The sequence below is a fragment of the Staurois parvus genome, unplaced genomic scaffold (assembly GCF_062004578.1).
Source record: "Staurois parvus isolate SC_StPar_1 unplaced genomic scaffold, SC_StPar_1.0 ptg003368l, whole genome shotgun sequence".
Taxonomy (NCBI): domain Eukaryota; kingdom Metazoa; phylum Chordata; class Amphibia; order Anura; family Ranidae; genus Staurois; species Staurois parvus.
The window spans coordinates 24691-48277 of NW_028321164.1; the positions used below are offsets into that span (position 1 = coordinate 24691).

The following is a 23587-nucleotide window of genomic DNA, read 5'->3' on the forward strand; positions in this document are numbered from 1 at the left end:
GTGAGGACAGAGGAGGGGAGTTAGGACAGAGGAAGGGAGTGAGGACAGAGGAAGGGAGTGAGGACAGAGGAGGGGAGTGAGGACAGAGGAGGGGAGTGAGGACATAGGGAGTGAAGACAGAGGAGAGGAGTGAGGACAGAGGGGAGTGACGACAGAGGAAGGGAGTGAGGACAGGGGAGGGGAGTGAGGACAGGGGAGGGGAGTGAGGACACAGGGAGGGGAGTGAGGACAGAGGGGAGTGAGGACACAGGAAGGGAGTGAGGACATAGGGAGTGAGGACAGAGGAGGGGAGTGAGGACAGAGGAGGGGAGTGAGGACAGAGGGGAGTGAGGACAGAGGAAGGGAGTGAGGACAGAGGAAGGGAGTGAGGACAGAGGAGGGGTGTGAGGACAGAGGAGGGGTGTGAGGACAGAGGAGGGGAGTTAGGACAGAGGAGGGGAGTTAGGACAGAGGAGGGGAGTGAGAGGAGGTGAGGACAGAGGAGGGGAGTGAGGACAGAGGAGGTGAGGACAGAGGAGGGGAGTGAGGACAGAGGAAGGGAGTGAGGACAGAGGAAGGGAGTGAGGACAGAGGAAGGGAGTGAGGACACAGGAAGGGAGTGAGGACAGAGGAAGGGAGTGAGGACAGAGGAAGGGAGTGAGGACAGAGGAGGGGAGTAAGGACAGAGGAAGGGAGCGAGAACAGAGGAAGGGAGCGAGGACAGAGGAAGGGAGCGAGGACAGAGGAAGGGAGCGAGGAAAGGGGAATGGGAGTGAGGACAGAGGAAGGGAGTGAGGACAGAGGAGGGGAGTGAGGACACAGGGAGTGAGGACAGAGGGGAGTGAGGACACAGGAAGGGAGTGAGGACAGAGGGGAGTGAGGACACAGGAAGGGAGTGAGGACAGAGGAGGGAAGTGAGGCTAGAGGAGGGGAGTGATGACATAGGGAGTGAGGACAGAGGAGGGGAGTGAGGCCAGAGGGGGGGAGTGAGGACAGAGGAGGGGAGTGAGGACAGATGGGAGTGAGGACAGAGGAAGGGAGTGAGGACAGAGGAGGGGAGTGAGGACAGAGGAGGGGAGTGAGGACAGAGGAGGGGAATGAGGACAGAGGGGAGTGAGGACACAGGAAGGGAGTGAGGACAGAGGGGAGTGAGGACACAGGAAGGGAGTGAGGACAGAGGGAGTGAGGACAGAGGGAGTGAGGACAGAGGAGGGGAGTGATGACATAGGGAGTGAGGACAGAGGAGGGGAGTGAGGACAGAGGAGGGGAGTGAGGACATAGGGAGTGAGGACAGAGGGAGTGAGGACAGAGGAGGGGAGTGAGGACAGAGGGGAGTGAGGACAGAGGAGGCGAGTGAGGACAGAGGGGAGTGAGGACAGAGGAGGGGAGTGAGGACATAGGGAGTGAGGACAGAGGAGGGGAGTGAGGACAGAGGAGGGGAGTGAGGACAGAGGAGGGGAGTGAGAACAGAGGAGGGGAGTGAGAACAGAGGAGGGGAGTTAGGACAGAGGAAGGGAGTGAGGACAGAGGAGTGGAGTGAGGACAGAGGAGGGGAGTGAGGACATAGGGAGTGAAGACAGAGGAGAGGAGTGAGGACAGAGGGGAGTGACGACAGAGGAAGGGAGTGAGGACAGGGGAGGGGAGTGAGGACACAGGGAGGGGAGTGAGGACAGAGGGGAGTGAGGACACAGGGAGGGGAGTGAGGACAGAGGGGAGTGAGGACACAGGAAGGGAGTGAGGACACAGGGAGTGAGGACAGAGGGGAGTGAGGACACAGGAAGGGAATGAGGACAGAGGAAGGGAGTGAGGACAGGGGAGGGGAGTGAGGACACAGGGAGGGAGTGAGGACAGAGGAGGGGTGTGAGGACAGAGGAGGGGAGTTAGGACAGAGGAGGGGAGTGAGGACATAGGGAGTGAGGACAGAGGAGGGGAGTGAGGACAGAGGGGAGTGAGGACAGAGGGGAGTGAGGACAGAGGAGGGGAGTGAGGACAGAGGAGGGGAGTGAGGACAGGGGAGGGGAGTGAGGACAGGGGAGGGGAGTGAGGACACAGGGAGGGAGTGAGGACAGAGGAGGGGAGTGAGGACACAGGACAGGAGTGAGGACAGCGGTTCCTCCATTCCCCTCTCTGAGCCTCAGCTGCACTGTGCAGTGAATAAACGGGGAGCGTCCTCTACAGAGGACTCCCATTCATTCAACACAGTTTGGGCTTCAGTTAGGAATGAACACAGCGAGCGATCAGTACCGATCACTCACTGCATCAATTCATCCCAAAGCATCCCCCTGTGTGCCCGCATCAACCAATGGCAAAGGAGGGAATCCGACGGGGGGACAAAGGAACGCACAGGGGGTTGGGCAGCAGAAGGATGGGGGGAACCTGGAGGGGGAGGTCTGAGGAGGAGCAGCGGCAGGGAGATGTTCAGTGCACCCAATCGGCTGTGTTTTCCTCCAGTTGCAGCAGCTGAATGGCAGCACAAGGCAGAGAGGGGCGGAGAAGTCAGCTTTCAGCTGCTGCAACTGGAGGAAAACACAGCCAATTGGGCGCACTGAACATCTCCCTGCCGCTGCTCCTTGCCGGGTTCCGGGTCGGCATGCAATGGATGACATATAGCCACCATCTCCCACGATCGATGAGAAGATCATGATATGCAGGCTGCCCCCCCCCCCCGTGTTACATGATCATTGCTCGCTGAGAGGACTGTATGTTGTTTGGTGTCCAGATGTGAATGGTGTCAGTGGATCAATGGACGGTGTCAGTGGAGCAGTGGACGGTGCCAGTAGGGCAGAATATGTTGTCAGTAGAGCCATGGATGGTGTCACTCAGAAGCGCAGTAGATGGTGTCAGTAGGGCATTGAATGGTATCAGTAGAGTAGTGGTTATTGTCAGGACAGTGGATGGTGACCAGGTAGTGGACAGTCAGTAGAGCAGTGGACGGTGTCGGGGGGAAGAGGATGGTGTCAGTCAGTAGTGCATTGGATGGTGTCAGTAGACCAGTGGATGGTGTCAGTAGGGCAGAGGACAGTGTCAGGGGGGAAGAAGATGGTGTCAGTCAGTAGAGCAGTGGACAGTGTCAGTAGGGGAGAGGACAGTTTCAGTAATACATTGGATGGTGTCAGTAGAGCAGTGGCGGGTGTCAGCAAGGCAGTATTGCACAGGTGGCCACCTATCACGGGACCACGCTTGGTGTTACTAAGCTCCTGAGGGCGACCCATTCTTTCACGAATGTTTGTAGAAGCCGTCTGCATGCCTAGGGGCTTGATTGTATACACCTGTGTCCATGGAGGGGATTGGAACACCTGAATCACATGATATGGAGGGGATTGGAACACCTGAATCACATGATATGGAGGGGATTGGAACACCTGAATCACATGATTGGGAGGGGATTGGAACACCTGAATAACATGATATGGAGGGGATTGGAACACCTGAATAACATGATATGGAGGGGATTGGAACACCTGAATCACATGATATGGAGGGGATTGGAACACCTGAATCACATGATTGGGAGAGGATTGGAACACCTGAATCACATGATATGGAGGGGAATGGAACGCCCGAATCACATGATTGGGAGGGGACTGGAACACCTGAATTACATAATATGGAGGGGATTGGAACACCTGAATCACATGATATGGAGGGGAATGGAACGCCCGAATCACATGATTAGGAGGTGATTGGAACGCCTGAATCACATGATATGGAGGAGATTGGAACACCTGAATCACATGATTGGGAGGGGATTGGAACACCTGAATCACATGATATGGAGGGGATTGGAACACCTCAATTGCATGATTAGGAGGGGATTGGAACACCTGAATCACATGATTGGGAGGGGATTGGAACACCTGAATCACATGATATGGAGGGGATTGGAACACCTGAATTGCATGATTAGGAGGGGATTGGAACACCTGAATCGCATGATTAGGAGGGGATTGGAACACCTGAATCACATGATATGGAGGGGAATGGAACGCCCGAATCACATGATATGGAGGGGGTGGGAACACCTGAATCACATGATATGGAAGGGATGGGAACACCTGAATCACATGATATGGAGGGGATTGGAACACCCGAATCACATGATATGGAGGGGATTGGAACACCCGAATCACATGATTAGGAAGGGATTGGAACGCCCGAATCACATGATATGGAGGGGGTGGGAACACCTGAATCACATGATATGGAGGGGATTGGAACACCCGAATCACATGATATGGAGGGGATTGGAACACCCGAATCACATGATTAGGAAGGGATTGGAACGCCCGAATCACATGATATGGAGGGGATTGGAACACCTGAATCACATGATTGAGAGGGGATTGGAACACTTGAATCACATGATACGGAGGGGATTGGAACACCTGAATCACATGATACGGAGGGGATTGGGACACCTGAATCACATGATACGGAGGGTATTGGGACACCTGAATCACATGATACGGAGGGGATTGGGACACCTGAATCATACGATACGGAGGGGATTGGAACACCTGAATCACATGATACGGAGGGGATTGGAACACCTGAATCACATGATACGGAGGGGATTGGAACACCTGAATCACATGATACGGAGGGGATTGGAACACCTGAATCATATGATACGGAGAGGATTGGAACACCTGAATCACATGATATGGAGAGGATTGGAACACCTGAATCACATGATTTGGGGGCGGGGCAAATACTTGGGGCAAGCTCTTGTATGTAGATGGCGATCGCACCTCACATGGGCAGCATCACCGCAAGCCTCAGAGCGAGAGCCGTTATTCTACCACCTGATCTCCTGTCACTGGACTGGTATCCTGTGTAGGCCATTACACTGTTGCCGTGGAGATTCCCGGTATCGTAGTTCCACGGGGGCGTATGCCAATTGTAAAGCATGACATGTATGGCCTGTTTACTTGTGACATCATCTTTCATGTTTTACCAAACAATTGGGTATTACCCTCACCGGCCACTATATCAGGTCCACCTCGCTAGTCACGGGTTGGACCCCATTTGGCCTTCATTCCTCAGAGATGTTGCTCCATGTTGACTTGATGGTGTCATGCAGATTTGTCGGCTGCACATCCATGATGGGAATCTTCAGTTCCACCACATCCCAAAGAGCCTCTATTGGATGGAGATCTGGTGACTGTGGAGGCCATTGGAGTCCAGTGACCTCATTGTCATGTTGGAGATGATCTGAGCTTTGTGACATGGAGCATTATCCTGCTGGAAGGAGCCATCAGAAGATGGGGACACTGGAGTCATATAGAGGGATAAACATGGTCAGCAACAATACTCAGAAGACCATGGTGATGAAACAATGCTCAATAAGGGGCCCAAAGTGTGCCAAGAGAACCTCCCCCAACCCTATGACACCACCACCACCATCCTGAACCGCTGATACAAGGCAAGATGGATCCCCCACACCATGACACCACCACCACCAGCCTGAACCACTGATACAAGGCAGGATGGATCCACCACACCATGACACCACCACCACCAGCCTCAACCATTGATACAAGGCAGGATGGATCCACCACACCATGACACCACCACCACCAGCCTGAACCATTGATACAAGGCAGGATGGATCCACCACACCATGACACCACCACCACCAGCCTGAACCATTGATACAAGGCAGGATGGATCCACATCACCATGACACCACCACCACCAGCCTGAACCATTGATACAAGGCAGGATGGATCCACATCACCATGACACCACCACCACCAGCCTGAACCATTGATACAAGGCAGGATAGATCCACCACACCATGACACCACCAGCCTGAACCATTCATACATGGCAGGATGGATCCAGCACACCATGACACCACCACCTGCCTTAACCATTGACACAAGGCATGATGGATCCCCCACACCATGACACCACCAGCCTGAACCGTTGATACAACTCAGGATGGATCCACCACACCATGACACCACCCCTTGGTAGGTGGTCTTCCCGTTGTCCCCTCAGTAAGTGGTCTTCCCATTCTCCCCTCGGTAAGTGGTCTTCCCGTTCTCCCCTCGGTAAGTGGTCTTCCCGTTCTCCCCTCGGTAAGCGGTCCTCCCGTCCTCCCCTCGGTAAGCGGTCTTCCCGTCCTCCCCTCGGTAAGCGGTCTTCCCGTCCTCCCCTCGGTAAGCGGTCTTCCCGTTCTCCCCTCGGTAAGAGGTCCTCCCGTCCTTCCCTCGGTAAGCGGTCTTCCCGTTCTCCCCTCGGTAAGCGGTCTTCCCGTTCTCCCCTCGGTAAGCGGTCTTCCCGTTCTCCCCTCGGTAAGCGGTCTTCCCGTTCTCCCCTCGGTAAGCGGTCTTCCCCTTCTCCCCTCGGTAAGCGGTCTTCCCCTTCTCCCCTCGGTAAGCGGTCTTCCCGTTCTCCCCTCGGTAAGCGGTCCTCCCGTTCTCCCCTCGGTAAGCGGTCCTCCCGTTCTCCCCTCGGTAAGCGGTCCTCCCGTTCTCCCCTCGGTAAGCGGTCTTCCCGTTCTCCCCTCGGTAAGCGGTCTTCCCGTTCTCCCCTCGGTAAGCGGTCCTCCCGTTCTCCCCTCGGTAAGCGGTCTTCCCGTTCTCCCCTCGGTAAGCGGTCCTCCCGTTCTCCCCTCGGTAAGCGGTCTTCCCGTTCTCCCCTCGGTAAGCGGTCTTCCCGTTCTCACCTCGGTAAGCGGTCTTCCCGTTCTCACCTCGGTAAGCGGTCTTCCCGTTCTCCCCTCGGTAAGCGGTCTTCCCGTTCTCCCCTCGGTAAGCGGTCTTCCCGTTCTCCCCTCGGTAAGCGGTCTTCCCGTTCTCCCCTCTGTAAGCGGTCTTCCCGTTCTCCCCTCGGTAAGCGGTCTTCCCGTTCTCCCCTCGGTAAGCGGTCTTCCCGTTCTCCCCTCGGTAAGCGGTCCTCCCGTTCTCCCCTCGGTAAGCGGTCTCCCCGTTCTCCCCTCGGTAAGCGGTCCTCCCGTTCTCCCCTCGGTAAGCGGTCTCCCCGTTCTCCCCTCGGTAAGCGGTCCTCCCGTTCTCCCCTCGGTAAGCGGTCCTCCCGTTCTCCCCTCGGTAAGCGGTCTTCCCGTTCTCCCCTCGGTAAGCGGTCCTCCCGTTCTCCCCTCGGTAAGCGGTCCTCCCGTTCTCCCCTATGTAAGCGGTCTCCCCGTTCTCCCCTCGGTAAGCGGTCCTCCCGTCCTCCCCTCGGTAAGCGGTCCTCCCGTTCTCCCCTCGGTAAGCGGTCCTCCCGTTCTCCCCTCGGTAAGCGGTCTTCCTGTTCTCCCCTCGGTAAGCGGTCCTCCCGTTCTCCCCTCGGTAAGCGGTCCTCCCGTTCTCCCCTATGTAAGCGGTCTCCCCGTTCTCCCCTCGGTAAGCGGTCCTCCCGTTCTCCCCTCGGTAAGCGGTCCTCCCGTCCTCCCCTCGGTAAGCGGTCTTCCCGTTCTCCCCTCGGTAAGCGGTCTTCCCGTTCTCCCCTCGGTAAGCGGTCTTCCCGTTCTCCCCTCGGTAAGCGGTCTTCCCGTTCTCCCCTCGGTAAGCGGTCTTCCCGTCCTCCCCTCGGTAAGCGGTCTTCCCGTTCTCCCCTCGGTAAGCGGTCTTCCCGTTCTCCCCTCGGTAAGCGGTCCTCCCGTTCTCCCCTATGTAAGCGGTCTCCCCGTTCTCCCCTCGGTAAGCGGTCCTCCCGTTCTCCCCTCGGTAAGCGGTCCTCCCGTTCTCCCCTCGGTAAGCGGTCCTCCCGTTCTCCCCTCGGTAAGCGGTCTTCCCGTTCTCCCCTCGGTAAGCGGTCTTCCCGTTCTCCCCTCGGTAAGCGGTCTTCCCGTTCTCCCCTCGGTAAGCGGTCCTCCCGTTCTCCCCTCGGTAAGCGGTCTTCCCGTTCTCCCCTCGGTAAGCGGTCCTCCCGTTCTCCCCTCGGTAAGCGGTCTTCCCGTTCTCCCCTCGGTAAAGCTGTTTAGCAGCTGTTATGTAGACAGACATTCTACTCTGTTTAGGGACATGTGACCTTGTAGACTTTCACTTCTATAGAGTTCATACTGTATTGTTGGTTGTAGGGTTTGTTGTGGGCGGGGAAAACCCGGTGCCAGGCTGTCTGGTGAGACTAAAGGATTACTGCCAGGATGTGCTGTATATACTGAGCTGTGTTCAATAAAGGATTCATTCATTCCCCCTACACGAAGTTTCAACATTTATTCATTCATTCCCCCTACACGAAGTTTCAACATTCATTCATTTCCCCTACACAAAGTTTCAACATTCATTCATTCCCCCTACACGAAGTTTCAACATTTATTCATTCATTCCCCCTACACGAAGTTTCAACATTCATTCATTCCCCCTACACGAAGTTTCAACATTCATTCATTCCCCCTACACGAAGTTTCAACATTCATTCATTCCCCCTACACGAAGTTTCAACATTCATTCATTCATTCCCCCTACACGAAGTTTCAACATTCATTCATTCATTCCCCCTACACGAAGTTTCAACATTCATTCATTCCCCCTACACGAAGTTTCAACATTCATTCATTCCCCCTACACGAAGTTTCAACATTCATTCATTCATTCACCCTACACGAAGTTCCGACTCATGGTTTGGGGAAGGACTGTTTTGAGCTCTAATACCTGCCTTGGCAGAGCACTGGAAGACTTGCTGGAAAAGGGGACCATTGGGTGTGATGTATGTCCGCACAAGGAAGCCCAGGCGGAACTGTTCCACTGCAATTGTTTGGCAGTGGTGGAATCTTTCCTCATTGCATAGAAAGTCCAAACCACCAACCGGGACCCCACTCCCCTACTCCCTACAGGACCACCCGAGTGACACCGCCTCTTCATGGAGGAATTTTACCACCGTGGATGAGGACATCGGGGTCTTTCATGAGGCTAACCCTCTCCAGGCTGCCACCTCGGACAATTGCCGACATCACCAACAGGTTGTCCATGTTACCGGCCGTTGGGCCTGAGGATTAGGGGACACTGGGGTCTCACTCACCCTAGTCCAACCCCAACCGGTACCAGACTGGGCCAGGACCGGGCAGTCTGTGGCTGTATGGGTAGCAGGAGGCCATGTCCACCGGATTCCTACTGTAAGGGTTCATCTGGACTGGGGGGCCGGGGCCAGGGACGTTGAAATTGGAGTAATGCAGAACTTGCCTGCTGAGGTTCTCCTTGGAAATGATCTGGGAGTCCTGGTGTCCACTTTTGGCACTGAGACCCCTGCTGAAGCTCATCCGGTCACCACTTGCCACCAGACTAGAGAGCATGCTGCCGCTCCACCTGCCGAGGTTCCGGTAAGAGTTGAGTACCCACCCCCTGCTGAGCTCGTCCCTGCCCTGACCTGGTATTCCCTCACTGGTTTCGCTAAAGAAACAGCCAGTGACCGGACCATAGACCCCTATAGACGGAGGGTGGGACTGCAACGTCACTCGGAGGGAGCCGGATTGTTTGCTAGACGGCGGGTGCATGCTTCAAACGGTCAGCCGAGGATTCGGTTTACATTTGAAATGCCTCATATTGATCACAGCACATGTGAGTGTATTACTTGGAAATAATAAAGCTATACTTTAAAAGGATAAAACACCATGTTTGGAATTCTTTCCCTATATGTGGAGAGACGTATGGAGAGGAGAGTATAGGGGGCTTGTACCATCGTGAGGAGGGATTAATCCCAGAGGGGAAAATCAGTGATAAAGGATATCCACTATTTAAAAAGGAAAGAGTCCTAATCAAGCAGGTTCCATAGGAGGAGAACCAAAAGCGCATATAGCCTAATGATAGGCAGACAAGGAGGTGAGCGCACATCTGCACTAATGGGAGGATTCACAATCAGTCACGGATTCACAGTCACGGATTCACAGTCACGGATTCACAATCAGTCATGGATTCACAGTCACGGATTCACAGTCACGGATTGACAGTCACGGATTCACAGTCACGGATTCACAGTCACGGATTCACAATCAGTCACGGATTCACAGTCACGGATTCACAGTCACGGATTCACAGTCACGGATTCACAATCAGTCATGGATTCACAGTCACGGATTCACAGTCACGGATTCACAGTCACGGATTCACAAACAGTCATGGATTCACAGTCACGGATTCACAGTCACGGATTCACAATCAGTCATGGATTCACAGTCACGGATTCACAAACAGTCACGGATTCACAGTCACGGATTCACAGTCACGGATTCACAGTCACGGATTCACAGTCAGTCATGGATTCACAGTCACGGATTCACAGTCACGGATTCACAGTCACGGATTCACAATCAGTCATGGATTCACAGTCACAGATTCACAAACAGTCATGGATTCACAAACAGTCATGGATTCACAGTCACGGATTCACAAACAGTCACGGATTCACAGTCACGGATTCACAAACAGTCATGGATTCACAGTCACGGATTCACAGTCACGGATTCACAGTCACGGATTCACAAATAGTCATGGATTCATAGTCACGGATTCACAGTCACGGATTCACAGTCATGGATTCAGTCACGGATTCACAGTCACGGATTCACAAACAGTCACGGATTCACAGTCACGGATTCACAAACAGTCACGGATTCACAAACAGTCACGGATTCACAGTCACGGATTCACAAACAGTCATGGATTCAGTCACGGATTCACAGTCACGGATTCACAAACAGTCATAGATTCACAGTCACGGATTCACAGTCACGGATTCACAGTCACGGATTCAGTCACGGATTCACAGTCACGGATTCACAAACAGTCACGGATTCACAGTCACGGATTCACAAACAGTCATGGATTCAGTCACGGATTCACAGTCACGGATTCACAAACAGTCATGGATTCATAGTCACGGATTCACAGTCACGGATTCACAGTCACGGATTCACAAACAGTCACGGATTCACAGTCACGGATTCACAAACAGTCACGGATTCACAGTCACGGATTCAGTCACGGATTCACAGTCACGGATTCACAAACAGTCACGGATTCAGTCACGGATTCACAGTCACGGATTCACAAACAGTCACGGATTCAGTCACGGATTCACAGTCACGGATTCACAAACAGTCACGGATTCAGTCACGGATTCATAGTCACGGATTCACAGTCACGGATTCACAGTCACGGATTCACAAACAGTCACGGATTCACAGTCACGGATTCAGTCACGGATTCACAGTCACGGATTCACAAACAGTCACGGATTGAAGATTAATTAAAGCACGAAGTCACTATTTTTATGCTTTACTGTTTCTACACAATATTAATTAAGTATATATGAGTATTTATTCACAATTTTTTGAGATTTACATTTTTTCACTAAAAATGATGTATTATTGATTTAGCAATTTTATAATCACGGATATGTATTAATATTATGAATTATTGAGTTTTTTAAGTATATTAAGTGATTATTATGTCTGAATTTTGGTCAGTGGTTTTAATGTATGTTTAGTTATTCTTTTCACTTGTTTCTATATGATTATTGGGTATAGATAAGTGATTACAAGTATTAAATAATTATCAAGGAGCACATTATGGTGATATAGGTAACTACTACTAGTTACGCTCGTAGGCTGGTGCGGTGTACTCACTGCCGCTGGAGGCAATTGACCGAAGCGGCAATGCAGGAGGAAATCCTGAGGAACGGAGTTCCTTTATGACCTTCTGTGGTCACGAGTGTCTGACTGGACGCTGACGCTCCGTGTGACTCCAGCAGGCCATCTTGGGTCCAGCATAAGGACAGGATCCCCGTCTGGCAGGGACACAGCTTAGAGGTAAGAAAAGCTTCCAGAGACACGGCAGGGACTACATCCAGAGTCACGGCAGGGACTACATCCTCAGGAAGCCTCCCCTATGGTTGTGCACCAACCAGGCCGCATTCTTCACCTCGTTGCAGACACCATCGGCATCTTCAAGTCTTCAGTTCGCTGTCACCGTTCGTACTTTCCTACTCGCCGAGCCTGAACATTTCTACAATATAACTTTACTGCCTGACTCAGACTCTGTGTGATTACCGCCCCCCCCACACACCACGCTGCACCTTGCTCACATGCTGACACAATGGCCACTCATAATAGAATCTGATCTGATATGGAGAGTCTGGATTTGTGATGAAGAGTTGAGATGATGCGCAGATGAGTGTGAGGTGATCCGTGTCGAGAGTCAATGAGTGTCTGAGTGTCTCTCTCCGTAAACTTCCACTTTTATGTCCCAAAATCCCATTATCTAAGGAAAAAAAGGTGTAGTATAGGATATTCTCCAACATCTGATTGGATGGCGATTCTATTGATTACCGTAGTATTTATTTAGGTGGTGATCGTACCTGTCCATCAAGTGGCGTTCTAAGGCCAGGAATTCGTAGCTCATCCCAACCAACGGCCACCACCCCAAACTCATCTCAACCAATGGCCACCACTCCGTACTCATCCCAACCAACGGTCACCGCTCTCTACTCATCCCAACCAATGGCCACTACTCCGTACTCATCCAAACCAACGGTCACCGCTCTCTACTCATCCCAACCAATGGCCACTACTCCGTACTCATCCCAACCAACGGTCACCGCTCTCTACTCATCCCAACCAATGGCCACTACTCCGTACTCATCCAAACCAACGGTCACCGCTCTCTACTCATCCCAACCAATGGCCACTACTCCGTACTCATCCAAACCAACGGTCACCGCTCTCTACTCATCCCAACCAATGGCCACTACTCCTTACTCATCCCAACCAACGGCGCTGCTCCGTACTCATCCCAACCAAAGGCCACCACTCCGTACTCATCCCAACCAACGGTCGCCGCTCCGTACTCATCCCAACCAACGGTCGCCGCTCTCTACTCATCCCAACCAACGGTCACCGCTCTCTACTCATCCCAACCAATGGCCACTACTCCGTACTCATCCAAACCAACGGTCACCGCTCTCTACTCATCCCAACCAATGGCCACTACTCCATACTCATCCAAACCAACGGTCACCGCTCTCTACTCATCCCAACCAATGGCCACTACTCCGTACTCATCCCAACCAACGGCCGCCACTCTCTACTCATCCCAACCAACGGTCGCCGCTCTCTACTCATCCCAACCAACGGCCGCCACTCCGTACTCATCCCAACCAACGGCCACCACTCCGTACTCATCCCAACCAACGGCCACTACTCCGTACTCATCCCAACCAATGGCCACCACTCCGTACTCATCCCAACCAACGGCCACTACTCCGTACTCATCCCAACCAACGGTCGCCGCTCTCTACTCATCCCAACCAACGGCCACCGCTCCGTACTCCTCCCAACCAACGGCCACCGCTCCGTACTTATCCCAACCAACGGCCACTACTCCGTACTCATCCCAACCAACAGTCGCCGTTCTCTACTCATCCCAACTAACGGTCGCCGCTCCGTACTCCTCCCAACCAACGGCCGCCGCTCCCTACTCCTCCCAACCATTGGCCGCCGCTCCCTACTCCTCCCAACCAATGGTCGCCGCTCCCTACTCCTCCCAACCAATGGTCGCCGCTCCCTACTCCTCCCAACCAATGGCCCCTACTCCGTACTCCTCCCAACCAATGGCCACCACTCCGTATTCATCTCCCGACACCTGACCTCAGTTCTGTCCTGACTGGGCTCCTGGTCTTCCCTCTACCAGTTTACCTGCCGTCTACCACAGGTACCACCTCCCTCCTGTCGCCGTGCCAGACCCGCATCACCATCTGGGGGTTCACAGATACCGACCCCATTCCTCTACATTCAGAGAGGAGCACAGATACCGACCCCACTCCTCTACATCCAGAGGGGCGCACAGATACCGACCCCACTCCTCTACATTCAGAGGGGCGCACAGATACCGACCCCACTCCTCTACATTCAGGGGGAGCACAGATACCGACCCCACTCCTCTACATTCAGAGGGGCGCACAGATACCGACCCCACTCCTCTACATTCAGAGGGGAGCACAGATACCGACCCCACTCCTCTACATTCAGAGGGGAGCACAGATACCGACCCCACTCCTCTACATTCAGAGGGGAGCACAGATACCGACCCCACTCCTCTACATTCAGAGGGGCGCACAGATACCGACCCCACTCCTCTACATTCAGAGGGGTTCACAGATACCGACCCCACTCCTCTACATTCAGAGGGGTTCACAGATACCGACCTCATTCCTCTACATTCAGAGGGGTTCACAGATACCGACCCCATTCCTCTACATTCAGAGGGGTGCACAGATACCGACCCCACTCCTCTACATTCAGAGGGAGCACAGATACCGACCCCACTCCTCTACATTCAGAGGGGAGCACAGAGACCGACCCCACTCCTCTACATTCAGAGGGGAGCACAGATACCGACCCCACTCCTCTACATTCAGAGGGGAGCACAGAGACCGACCCCACTCCTCTACATTCAGGGGGAGCACAGATACCGACCCCACTCCTCTACATTCAGGGGGAGCACAGATACCGACCTCATTCCTCTACATTCAGGGGGAGCACAGATACCGACCCCACTCCTCTACATTCAGGGGGAGCACAGATACCGACCTCATTCCTCTACATTCAGGGGGAGCACAGATACCGACCCCACTCCTCTACATTCAGAGGGAGCACAGATACCGACCTCATTCCTCTACATTCAGAGGGGAGCACAGATACCGACCCCATTCCTCTACATTCAGAGGGGAGCACAGATACCGACCCCACTCCTCTACATTCAGAGGGAGCACAGATACCGACCTCATTCCTCTACATTCAGAGGGAGCACAGATACCGACCCCATTCCTCTACATTCAGAGGGGAGCACAGATACCGACCCCACTCCTCTACATTCAGAGGGAGCACAGATACCGACCCCACTCCTCTACATTCAGAGGGAGCACAGATACCGACCTCATTCCTCTACATTCAGAGGGGAGCACAGATACCGACCCCATTCCTCTACATTCAGAGGGGAGCACAGATACCGACCTCATTCCTCTACATTCAGAGAGGCGCACAGATCCCGACCCCATTCCTCTACATTCAGAGGGGAGCACAGATACCGACCCCATTCCTCTACATTCAGAGGGGTTCACAGATACCGACCTCATACCTCTACATTCAGAGGGGCGCACAGATACCGACCTCATTCCTCTACATTCAGGGGGAGCACAGATACCGACCTCATTCCTCTACATTCAGAGGGGAGCACAGATACCGACCTCATTCCTCTACATTCAGAGAGGCGCACAGATACCGACCCCATTCCTCTACATTCAGAGGGGAGCACAGATACCAACCACTGGATTGTCATAATTTATTATTACAATTTTTAAAGTGATTATAGATACAAAATAGATAGAAGATGAAGACAAACAGTGCGGAGCTCTGGAGGTGAGGAACATGATGGAGGAGGTCGCGCCTCCAGAGGTGAGGAACATGATGGAGGAGGTCGAGCCTCCGAAGGTGAGGAACATGATGGAGGAGGTTGAGCCTCCGGAGGTGAGGAACATGATGGAGGAGGTCGAGCCTCCGGAGGTGAGGAACATGATGGAGGAGGTCGAGCCTCCGGAGGTGAGGAACATGATGGAGGAGGTCAAGCCTACGGCGGTGAGGAACATGATGGAGGAGGTCGAGCCTACGGAGGTGAGGAACATAATGGAGGAGGTCGAGTCTCTGGAGGTGAGGAACATTATGGAGGTCGAACCTCCGGAGGAGAGGAACATGATGGAGGAGATCGCATCTCCGGAGGTGAGGAACATGATGGAGGTCGCTCCTCACACCTCCCCAGACAATTCCATCCTTACAGGAATTTCCGATCGCTATGTCCACCATTTTCACAAATCAGCCTTCATGATCTGTTAGAAAAAAAAATCGTTGTTACCAGAGTGATCAGCTGATCGCCCATCTGATTGACTTCTGCAGGTCTCCACCATGAAATGAAGGTCAATTCTCCTGCAGAAAGTGGACATTGCTGTCCCTGAAAGCACTGCTCCAAGAACCAGGATTAATATTTTAAGTTGAGCCCAGGAACAATATCTGAGGGCAGACCCAGGAACCGGGACGAGTATCTGAGGGCAGACCCAGGAACCGGGACGAGTATCTGAGGGCAGACCCAGGAACCGGGACGAGTATCTGAGGGCAGACCCAGGAACCGGGACGAGTATCTGAGGGCAGACCCAGGAACCGGGACGAGTATCTGAGGGCAGACCCAGGAACCGGGACGAGTATCTGAGGGCAGACCCAGGAACCGGGACGAGTATCTGAGGGCAGACCCAGGAACCGGGATCAGTTTCTGAGGCCAGACCCAGGAACCGGGACGAGTATCTGAGGCCAGACCCAGGAACCGGGACGAGTATCTGAGGGCAGACCCAGGAACCGGGACGAGTATCTGAGGGCAGACCCAGGAACCGGGATCAGTTTCTGAGGCCAGACCCAGAAGTATCTGATCCTCCTTCCTGGGCCCGGCTTTGGATACTGATCCCGCTTCCTGGGCCCGGCTTTAGATACTGATCCCGCTTCCTGGGCCCGGCCTCAGATACTGATCCCGCTTCCTGGGCCAGGCCTCAGATGCAGATCCAGCTTCCTGGGCCAGGCCTCAGATACTGATCCCGCTTCCTGGGCCATGCCTCAAATACTGATCCCGCTTCCTGGGCCAGGCCTCAGATACTGATCCCGCTTCCTGGGCCAGGCCTCAGATACTGATCCCGCTTCCTGGGCCAGGCCTCAGATACTGATCCCGCTTCCTGGGCCAGGCCTCAGATACTGATCCCGCTTCCTGGGCCAGGCCTCAGATACTGATCCCGCTTCCTGGGCCAGGCCTCAGATACTGATCCCGCTTCCTGGGCCAGGCCTCAGATACTGATCCCGCTTCCTGGGCCAGGCCTCAGATACTGATCCCGCTTCCTGGGCCAGGCCTCAGATGCAGATCCAGCTTCCTGGGCCTTGCCTCAGATACTGATCCAGCTTCCTGGGCCATGCCTCAAATACTGATCCAACTTCGGGGGGCCACACCTCAGATGCTGATCCCGCTTCCTGGGCCACGCCTCAGATGCTGATCTCACTTGCTGGGGCTGGCCTCAGATACAGATCCTGTTTCCTGGGCCCACCCTCCGATACTGACCTTGCTTTCTGGCCTGGCCTTGGATATTGAACCCACTTTCTGGGCCAGGGCTTAGATGCTGGGCAGGTTTGCACATTGTGGGTGGACACTGGGAAGGATGAAGTAGAGGAAGGGGTAGGGGTATTGGGCAAATGGTAGGTTTTGTTATTTTAAAATGAGTCTGTCCAGGCTGCCATTGTTGGAGCTCTTTTGAAAATGCTAGCTGCCTGGCTGTGTCCAAGCTGGGTGATTTATCCTTGTTCCAGGGCAGAAATAATTGAAGCCAGAACACCGGCATGACAGTCAGGGTCGGCAGTAGTTGCCTCCATGCTGACAGGGTCACGTTATCTCATGGTATTGGTCTTGTAACATGTCTGTCACCTTGATACAGGGGTTGCGGTTGGAAAGATTTCCTATAATTTCCTGTGCAGACAGTTCTCCACCAGAGACAGACACCACAAATGACTGACAGAGGCTCCAACCTCTCTCCATCCTACACAAAATTAAGGCTAAGTCACCCCCATATTGAAGTATTTATTTATGAGTGGGCTTCATCCTTCAATAAATAACATCTCCTGACTCCATCAGAGAGTTGTACACAAGGTCTCCAGGGATTGGGTTTCATCTAGTTGTGTCCAGTGGAACCGTCTGCTCTGATGAGCCAACTGGAATATCAAAGGTGGGAAAGATGAAGGAGATGGAGGAGAAACATGACAGACAAAACAGGACAATGGCATTTCACACCCCCACTTACCTTCATCCGGGTCTGTCCTCTCAGCCTCTGCCGAACTCTCTGGTAAGACCGATGTTGCCTCAGACGCGGCAGTTATGTTTTCTGATTCTTGAACAGAAGGTGGAGCCTCTTCTAACGGATTGGTCAAGGTGGCAGACTCTGGGGGAGTCTCAGAATCCTCTGCCATAGCCGGTTCTCCAACCACTGCAAGGAGAAGAGACATACTAAGAGATATGGGTCATCTCTAGGGTCACATGACTCAGAACCCTCTGCCATAGCCACTCTCCAACCCAAGCAAGGAGAAGAATAATACTGAGAGATATGGGTCATCTCTAATGTCAGATGACTTGGAACCCTCTGCCACAGCTGACTCCAACCAACGCAAGGAGAAAAGAAATACTGAGAGATATGGGTCATCTCTGATGTCAGATGACTTGGAACCCTCTGCCACAGCTGACTCCAACCCAAGCAAGGAGAAGAATAATACTGAGAGATATGGGTCATCTCTAATGTCAGATGACTTGGAACCCTCTGCCACAGCTGACTCCAACCCAAGCAAGGAGAAGAATAATACTGAGAGATATGGGTCATCTCTGATGTCAGATGACTTGGAACCCTCTGCCACAGCTGACTCCAACCCAAGCAAGGAGAAGAATAATACTGAGAGATATGGGTCATCTCTGATGTCAGATGACTTGGAACCCTCTGCCACAGCTGACTCCAACCAACGCAAGGAGAAAAGAAATACAGAGAGATATGGGTCATTCCTGAAGTCAGATAACTCAGAGCCCTCAGCCACAGCTAACTCTCCAACAACTGCAAGAAGAGACATACTGGGAGATATGGGTCCATCTCTGAGGTCATATGACTTGGAACCCTCTGCCACAGCTGACTCTTTAACCCCAGAAAAGAGAAGAGACATACTGAGAGATATGGGTCCATCTCTGAGATCAGACTATTCAGAGACCTCTGCCATAGCTGACTCTCCAACCACTGCAAGAAGAAGAGACATACTGAGAGATATGGGTCATCTATCAAGTCAGATGACTTGGAACCCTCTGTCATAGCCGGCTCTCTAACCACTGCAAGGAGAAGAGACATACTGAGAGAAATGGGCCATCATGAAGTCAGATTACTTGGAACCCTCTGGCACAGTAAACTCTCCAACCCCAGCATGGAGAAGAGACATACTGAGAGATATGCAAGTCTACAATCCAAACACACATTTCTGCGTTACAAATGGCGGTGTGTATAAGTGGGTGCTGCAGCGACCGTCAGCTGGAACCAAACAGAATCAGCTAGGGAGAATATCACCAGCATGTGACGTCACATGCCTGGTGAAGGGGTCCTGTGAGACTCCGAAACGCTGCCTTGCTGTAACTATGTGATCGTTGATTAAAACCTTTGGACCCATATTGGTGATCCTCGGTGTGCTGGTGACATTCTCCCATACTGAGAGATATGAGTCACTTATGAAGTCAGATAACTGAGGACTCTCAGCCACAGCGGACTCTCCGACCACTGCAAGAAGAAGAGACATACTGAGAGATATGGGTACATCTCTGAAGTCATGACTTGGAACCCTCAGCCACAGCTCACTCTCCATCCATTGCAAGAAGAAGAGACATACTGAGAGATATGGGCCATCATGAAGTCAGACAACTCAGGACTTTCAGCCACAGCTGACTCTCCAAGCACTGCAAGAAGAAGAGACATACTGAGAGATATGGGCCATCATGAAGTCAGATAACTCAGGACTTTCAGCCACAGCTGACTCTGTAACCCCAGCAAGGAAAAGAGACATACTGAGAGATATGGACCATCATGAAGTCAGATGACTTGGAACCCTCTGCCACAGTAAACTCTCCAACCCCAGCAAGAAGAAAAGACATACTGAGAGATATGGGTACATCTCTGAAGTCATATGACTTGGAACCCTCAACCACAGCTCACTCTCCATCCATTGCAAGAAGAAGAGACATACTGAGAGATATGGGCCATCATGAAGTCAGATAACTCAGGACTTTCAGCCACAGCTGACTCTGTAACCCCAGCAAGGAAAAGAGACATACTGAGAGATATGGACCATCATGACGTCAGATGACTTGGAACCCTCTGCCACAGTAAACTCTCCAAGCCCAGCAAGGAGAAGATACATACTGTGAGATATGGGTCATCTATGAAGTAAGATGACTTGGAACCCTCAGCCATAGCTGGCTCTGTAACCACTGCAAGGAAAAGAGACATACTGAGAGATATGGGTCCATCTCTGAAGTCAGATGACTTGGAACCCTCTGCCACAGTAAACTCTCCAACCCCAGAAAGGAGAAGAGAGATACTGATAGACATGGGCCATCTCTGAGGTCAGACGACTCTCAGGCCAGCCATAGCCATAGCTGGCTTTCCAACCACAACAAGAGGAAGATACATACCGAGAGATACTCCCTGAGGGCAGATGACTCCATCACAATTTTTACAATGGAAGGGAGAATTGAACGGATCACTATAACTTTGAAACAAACTTGTCAGTCATAAAACGTACAATGGTTAGATCAATGAACTGTGCCGAGGGTGACCCAACACTGAGCAGATTAATGGACCTCTTTCATCTCTGCTGTGTCTGGACCACAAAACATACACAAACCAACCGCATAATAATCTATAACACAACCATATAGACAGATTTAGAACAACTTTCAGTCAACTTCTATCAGATGTCCATCAATATTGATTACGATTGTGAATAGCAGGCTAACACATGATCAGATGAGCTCTCGTATTGATCAGCAGGAATGACAAGTCACCTCCGGGCTATCAAAATGAATCAAATGAAACTGAACATACACTGATAGAAATCTGGCCGGTTCAGCAGAGACTGTGCAAGTTTCTGCGTCTGTCCTGGCTCGACAGAAGCCAATCTTTTGATCGATTTCTGTCGAAGGGACATGCTGAAAACCTCTGTCGATCAGCAGCTGCAGGACCTGATCAGTGTATTCTGAGTGGTGGGTCCTACTATAAGGATACAATGTCCAAGGATGGGAGGCTAGTAGATCAGTATCCTCACCCATTGAGGGACATAGGAATTCAAACAAAGTCGAGACACCCAAAAGTAGTCCAATTGAGGGGTGGGCAACAGGAAAAACTATTAACCGTCCTCACTAGGAGGACCAAGGACTGCCTGTGGCCCAGGACCAATGTCCGAGTCTGAAGCGATGAGGAATCCTTTAGAGGAGGGGCGACCTGATACTCCAGACCAAGATGGAAGGTCACCTCCAGAAGGGAATGCGCCAAACCTTAGTCAGTGAAGACGATCACTTATAATCCACCAAAACCAGAACAATGACCGATTACCAACAGGGAAGAATGAACCCACAACTTGGTGTGGTCAACAGAACAGAAACCCCCGGTAAGGACAGGTCTCATTGGAAACCTACTATCACAAACTGGTCAAGGAAGGAAGGCCAGACTGTCTACACAAACAGTCACAATGCCTTTCACCTCTAAGGTTCAGGGGAAAGAAAATCCGTGGTCAAACAGGTTGCCAAGCCAGAAAACCAACCACAATAATGAGGAACACCAGAGAACCTACTGCCAAAATACAACCCTACAGCCTACAAGGGCGAAAGAGACCTCTGAGCCTCTTGGGGAATCTAAGGGTTCGATCCACTAAATCAGGAGAGAATGATGATGAGATGGAAAGCAAAATACAACCCTACAGCCTACAAGGGCGAAAGAGACCTCTGAGCCTCTTGGGGAATCTAAGGGTTCGATCCACTAAATCAAGAGAGAATGATGATGAGATGGAAAGTAAAATACAACCCTATAGCCTACAAGGGCGAAAGAGACCTCTGAGCCTCTTGGGGAATCTAAGGGTTCGATCCACTAAATCAGGAGAGAAAGATGATGAGATGGAAAGCAAAATACAACCCTATAGCCTACAAGGGCGAAAGAGACCTCTGAGCCTCTTGGGGAATCTAAGGGTTCGATCCACTAAATCAGGAGAGAATGATGATGAGATGGAAAGCAAAATACAACCCTATAGCCTACAAGGGCGAAAGAGACCTCTGAGCCTCTTGGGGAATCTAAGGGTTCGATCCACTAAATCAAGAGAGAATGATGATGAGATGGAAAGTAAAATACAACCCTATAGCCTACAAGGGCGAAAGAGACCTCTGAGCCTCTTGGGGAATCTAAGGGTTCGATCCACTAAATCAGGAGAGAAAGATGATGAGATGGAAAGCAAAATACAACCCTATAGCCTACAAGGGCGAAAGAGACCTCTGAGCCTCTTGGGGAATCTAAGGGTTCGATCCACTAAATCAGGAGAGAATTATGATGAGATGGAAAGCAAAATACAACCCTATAGCCTACAAGGGCGAAAGAGACCTCTGAGCCTCTTGGGGAATCTAAGGGTTCGATCCACTAAATCAGGAGAGAATGATGATGAGATGGAAAGCAAAATACAACCCTATAGCCTACAAGGGCGAAAGAGACCTCTGAGCCTCTTGGGGAATCTAAGGGTTCGATCCACTAAATCAGGAGAGAAAGATGATGAGATGGAAAGCAAAATACAACCCTATAGCCTACAAGGGCGAAAGAGACCTCTGAGCCTCTTGGGGAATCTAAGGGTTCGATCCACTAAATCAGGAGAGAATGATGATGAGATGGAAAGCAAAATACAACCCTATAGCCTACAAGGGCGAAAGAGACCTCTGAGCCTCTTGGGGAATCTAAGGGTTCGATCCACTAAATCAAGAGAGAATGATGATGAGATGGAAAGTAAAATACAACCCTATAGCCTACAAGGGCGAAAGAGACCTCTGAGCCTCTTGGGGAATCTAAGGGTTCGATCCACTAAATCAGGAGAGAAAGATGATGAGATGGAAAGCAAAATACAACCCTATAGCCTACAAGGGCGAAAGAGACCTCTGAGCCTCTTGGGGAATCTAAGGGTTCGATCCACTAAATCAGGAGAGAATTATGATGAGATGGAAAGCAAAATACAACCCTATAGCCTACAAGGGCGAAAGAGACCTCTGAGCCTCTTGGGGAATCTAAGGGTTCGATCCACTAAATCAGGAGAGAATGATGATGAGATGGAAAGCAAAATACAACCCTATAGCCTACAAGGGCGAAAGAGACCTCTGAGCCTCTTGGGGAATCTAAGGGTTCGATCCACTAAATCAGGAGAGAAAGATGATGAGATGGAAAGCAAAATACAACCCTATAGCCTACAAGGGCGAAAGAGACCTCTGAGCCTCTTGGGGAATCTAAGGGTTCGATCCACTAAATCAGGAGAGAATGATGATGAGATGGAAAGCAAAATACAACCCTATAGCCTACAAGGGCGAAAGAGACCTCTGAGCCTCTTGGGGAATCTAAGGGTTCGATCCACTAAATCAAGAGAGAATGATGATGAGATGGAAAGTAAAATACAACCCTATAGCCTACAAGGGCGAAAGAGACCTCTGAGCCTCTTGGGGAATCGAAGGGTTCGATCCACTAAATCAGGAGAGAAAGATGATGAGATGGAAAGCAAAATACAACCCTATAGCCTACAAGGGCGAAAGAGACCTCTGAGCCTCTTGGGGAATCTAAGGGTTCGATCCACTAAATCAGGAGAGAATGATGATGAGATGGAAAGCAAAATACAACCCTATAGCCTACAAGGGCGAAAGAGACCTCTGAGCCTCTTGGGGAATCTAAGGGTTCGATCCACTAAATCAGGAGAGAATGATGATGAGATGGAAAGCAAAATACAACCCTATAGCCTATAAGGGCGAAAGAGACCTCTGAGCCTCTT

General features: G+C 51.7%; 1 protein-coding gene across 3 annotated transcripts in view; it reads right to left on the reverse strand.

The window, feature by feature from the left end:
• Nucleotides 1-15252: 15252 nt before the first annotated feature.
• Nucleotides 15253-23587, reverse strand: part of LOC149428274 (radial spoke head 1 homolog) — a 45125-nt gene continuing 36790 nt past the window's right edge. For 2 of the 3 annotated variants that reach the window (XM_089667555.1, XM_089667557.1), the window contains 2 exons: nt 17806-17988; nt 17572-17716 (listed from right to left, as the gene is read on the reverse strand). In XM_089667555.1, the coding sequence (XP_089523681.1) occupies nt 17673-17716; nt 17806-17988 (227 nt within the window). In that variant the 3' untranslated portion in view covers nt 17572-17672. Of the gene's footprint in view, nt 15808-17571; nt 17717-17805; nt 17989-23587 lie in introns of those variants that run through there. The other variant, XM_089667556.1, reaches the window with a different exon arrangement.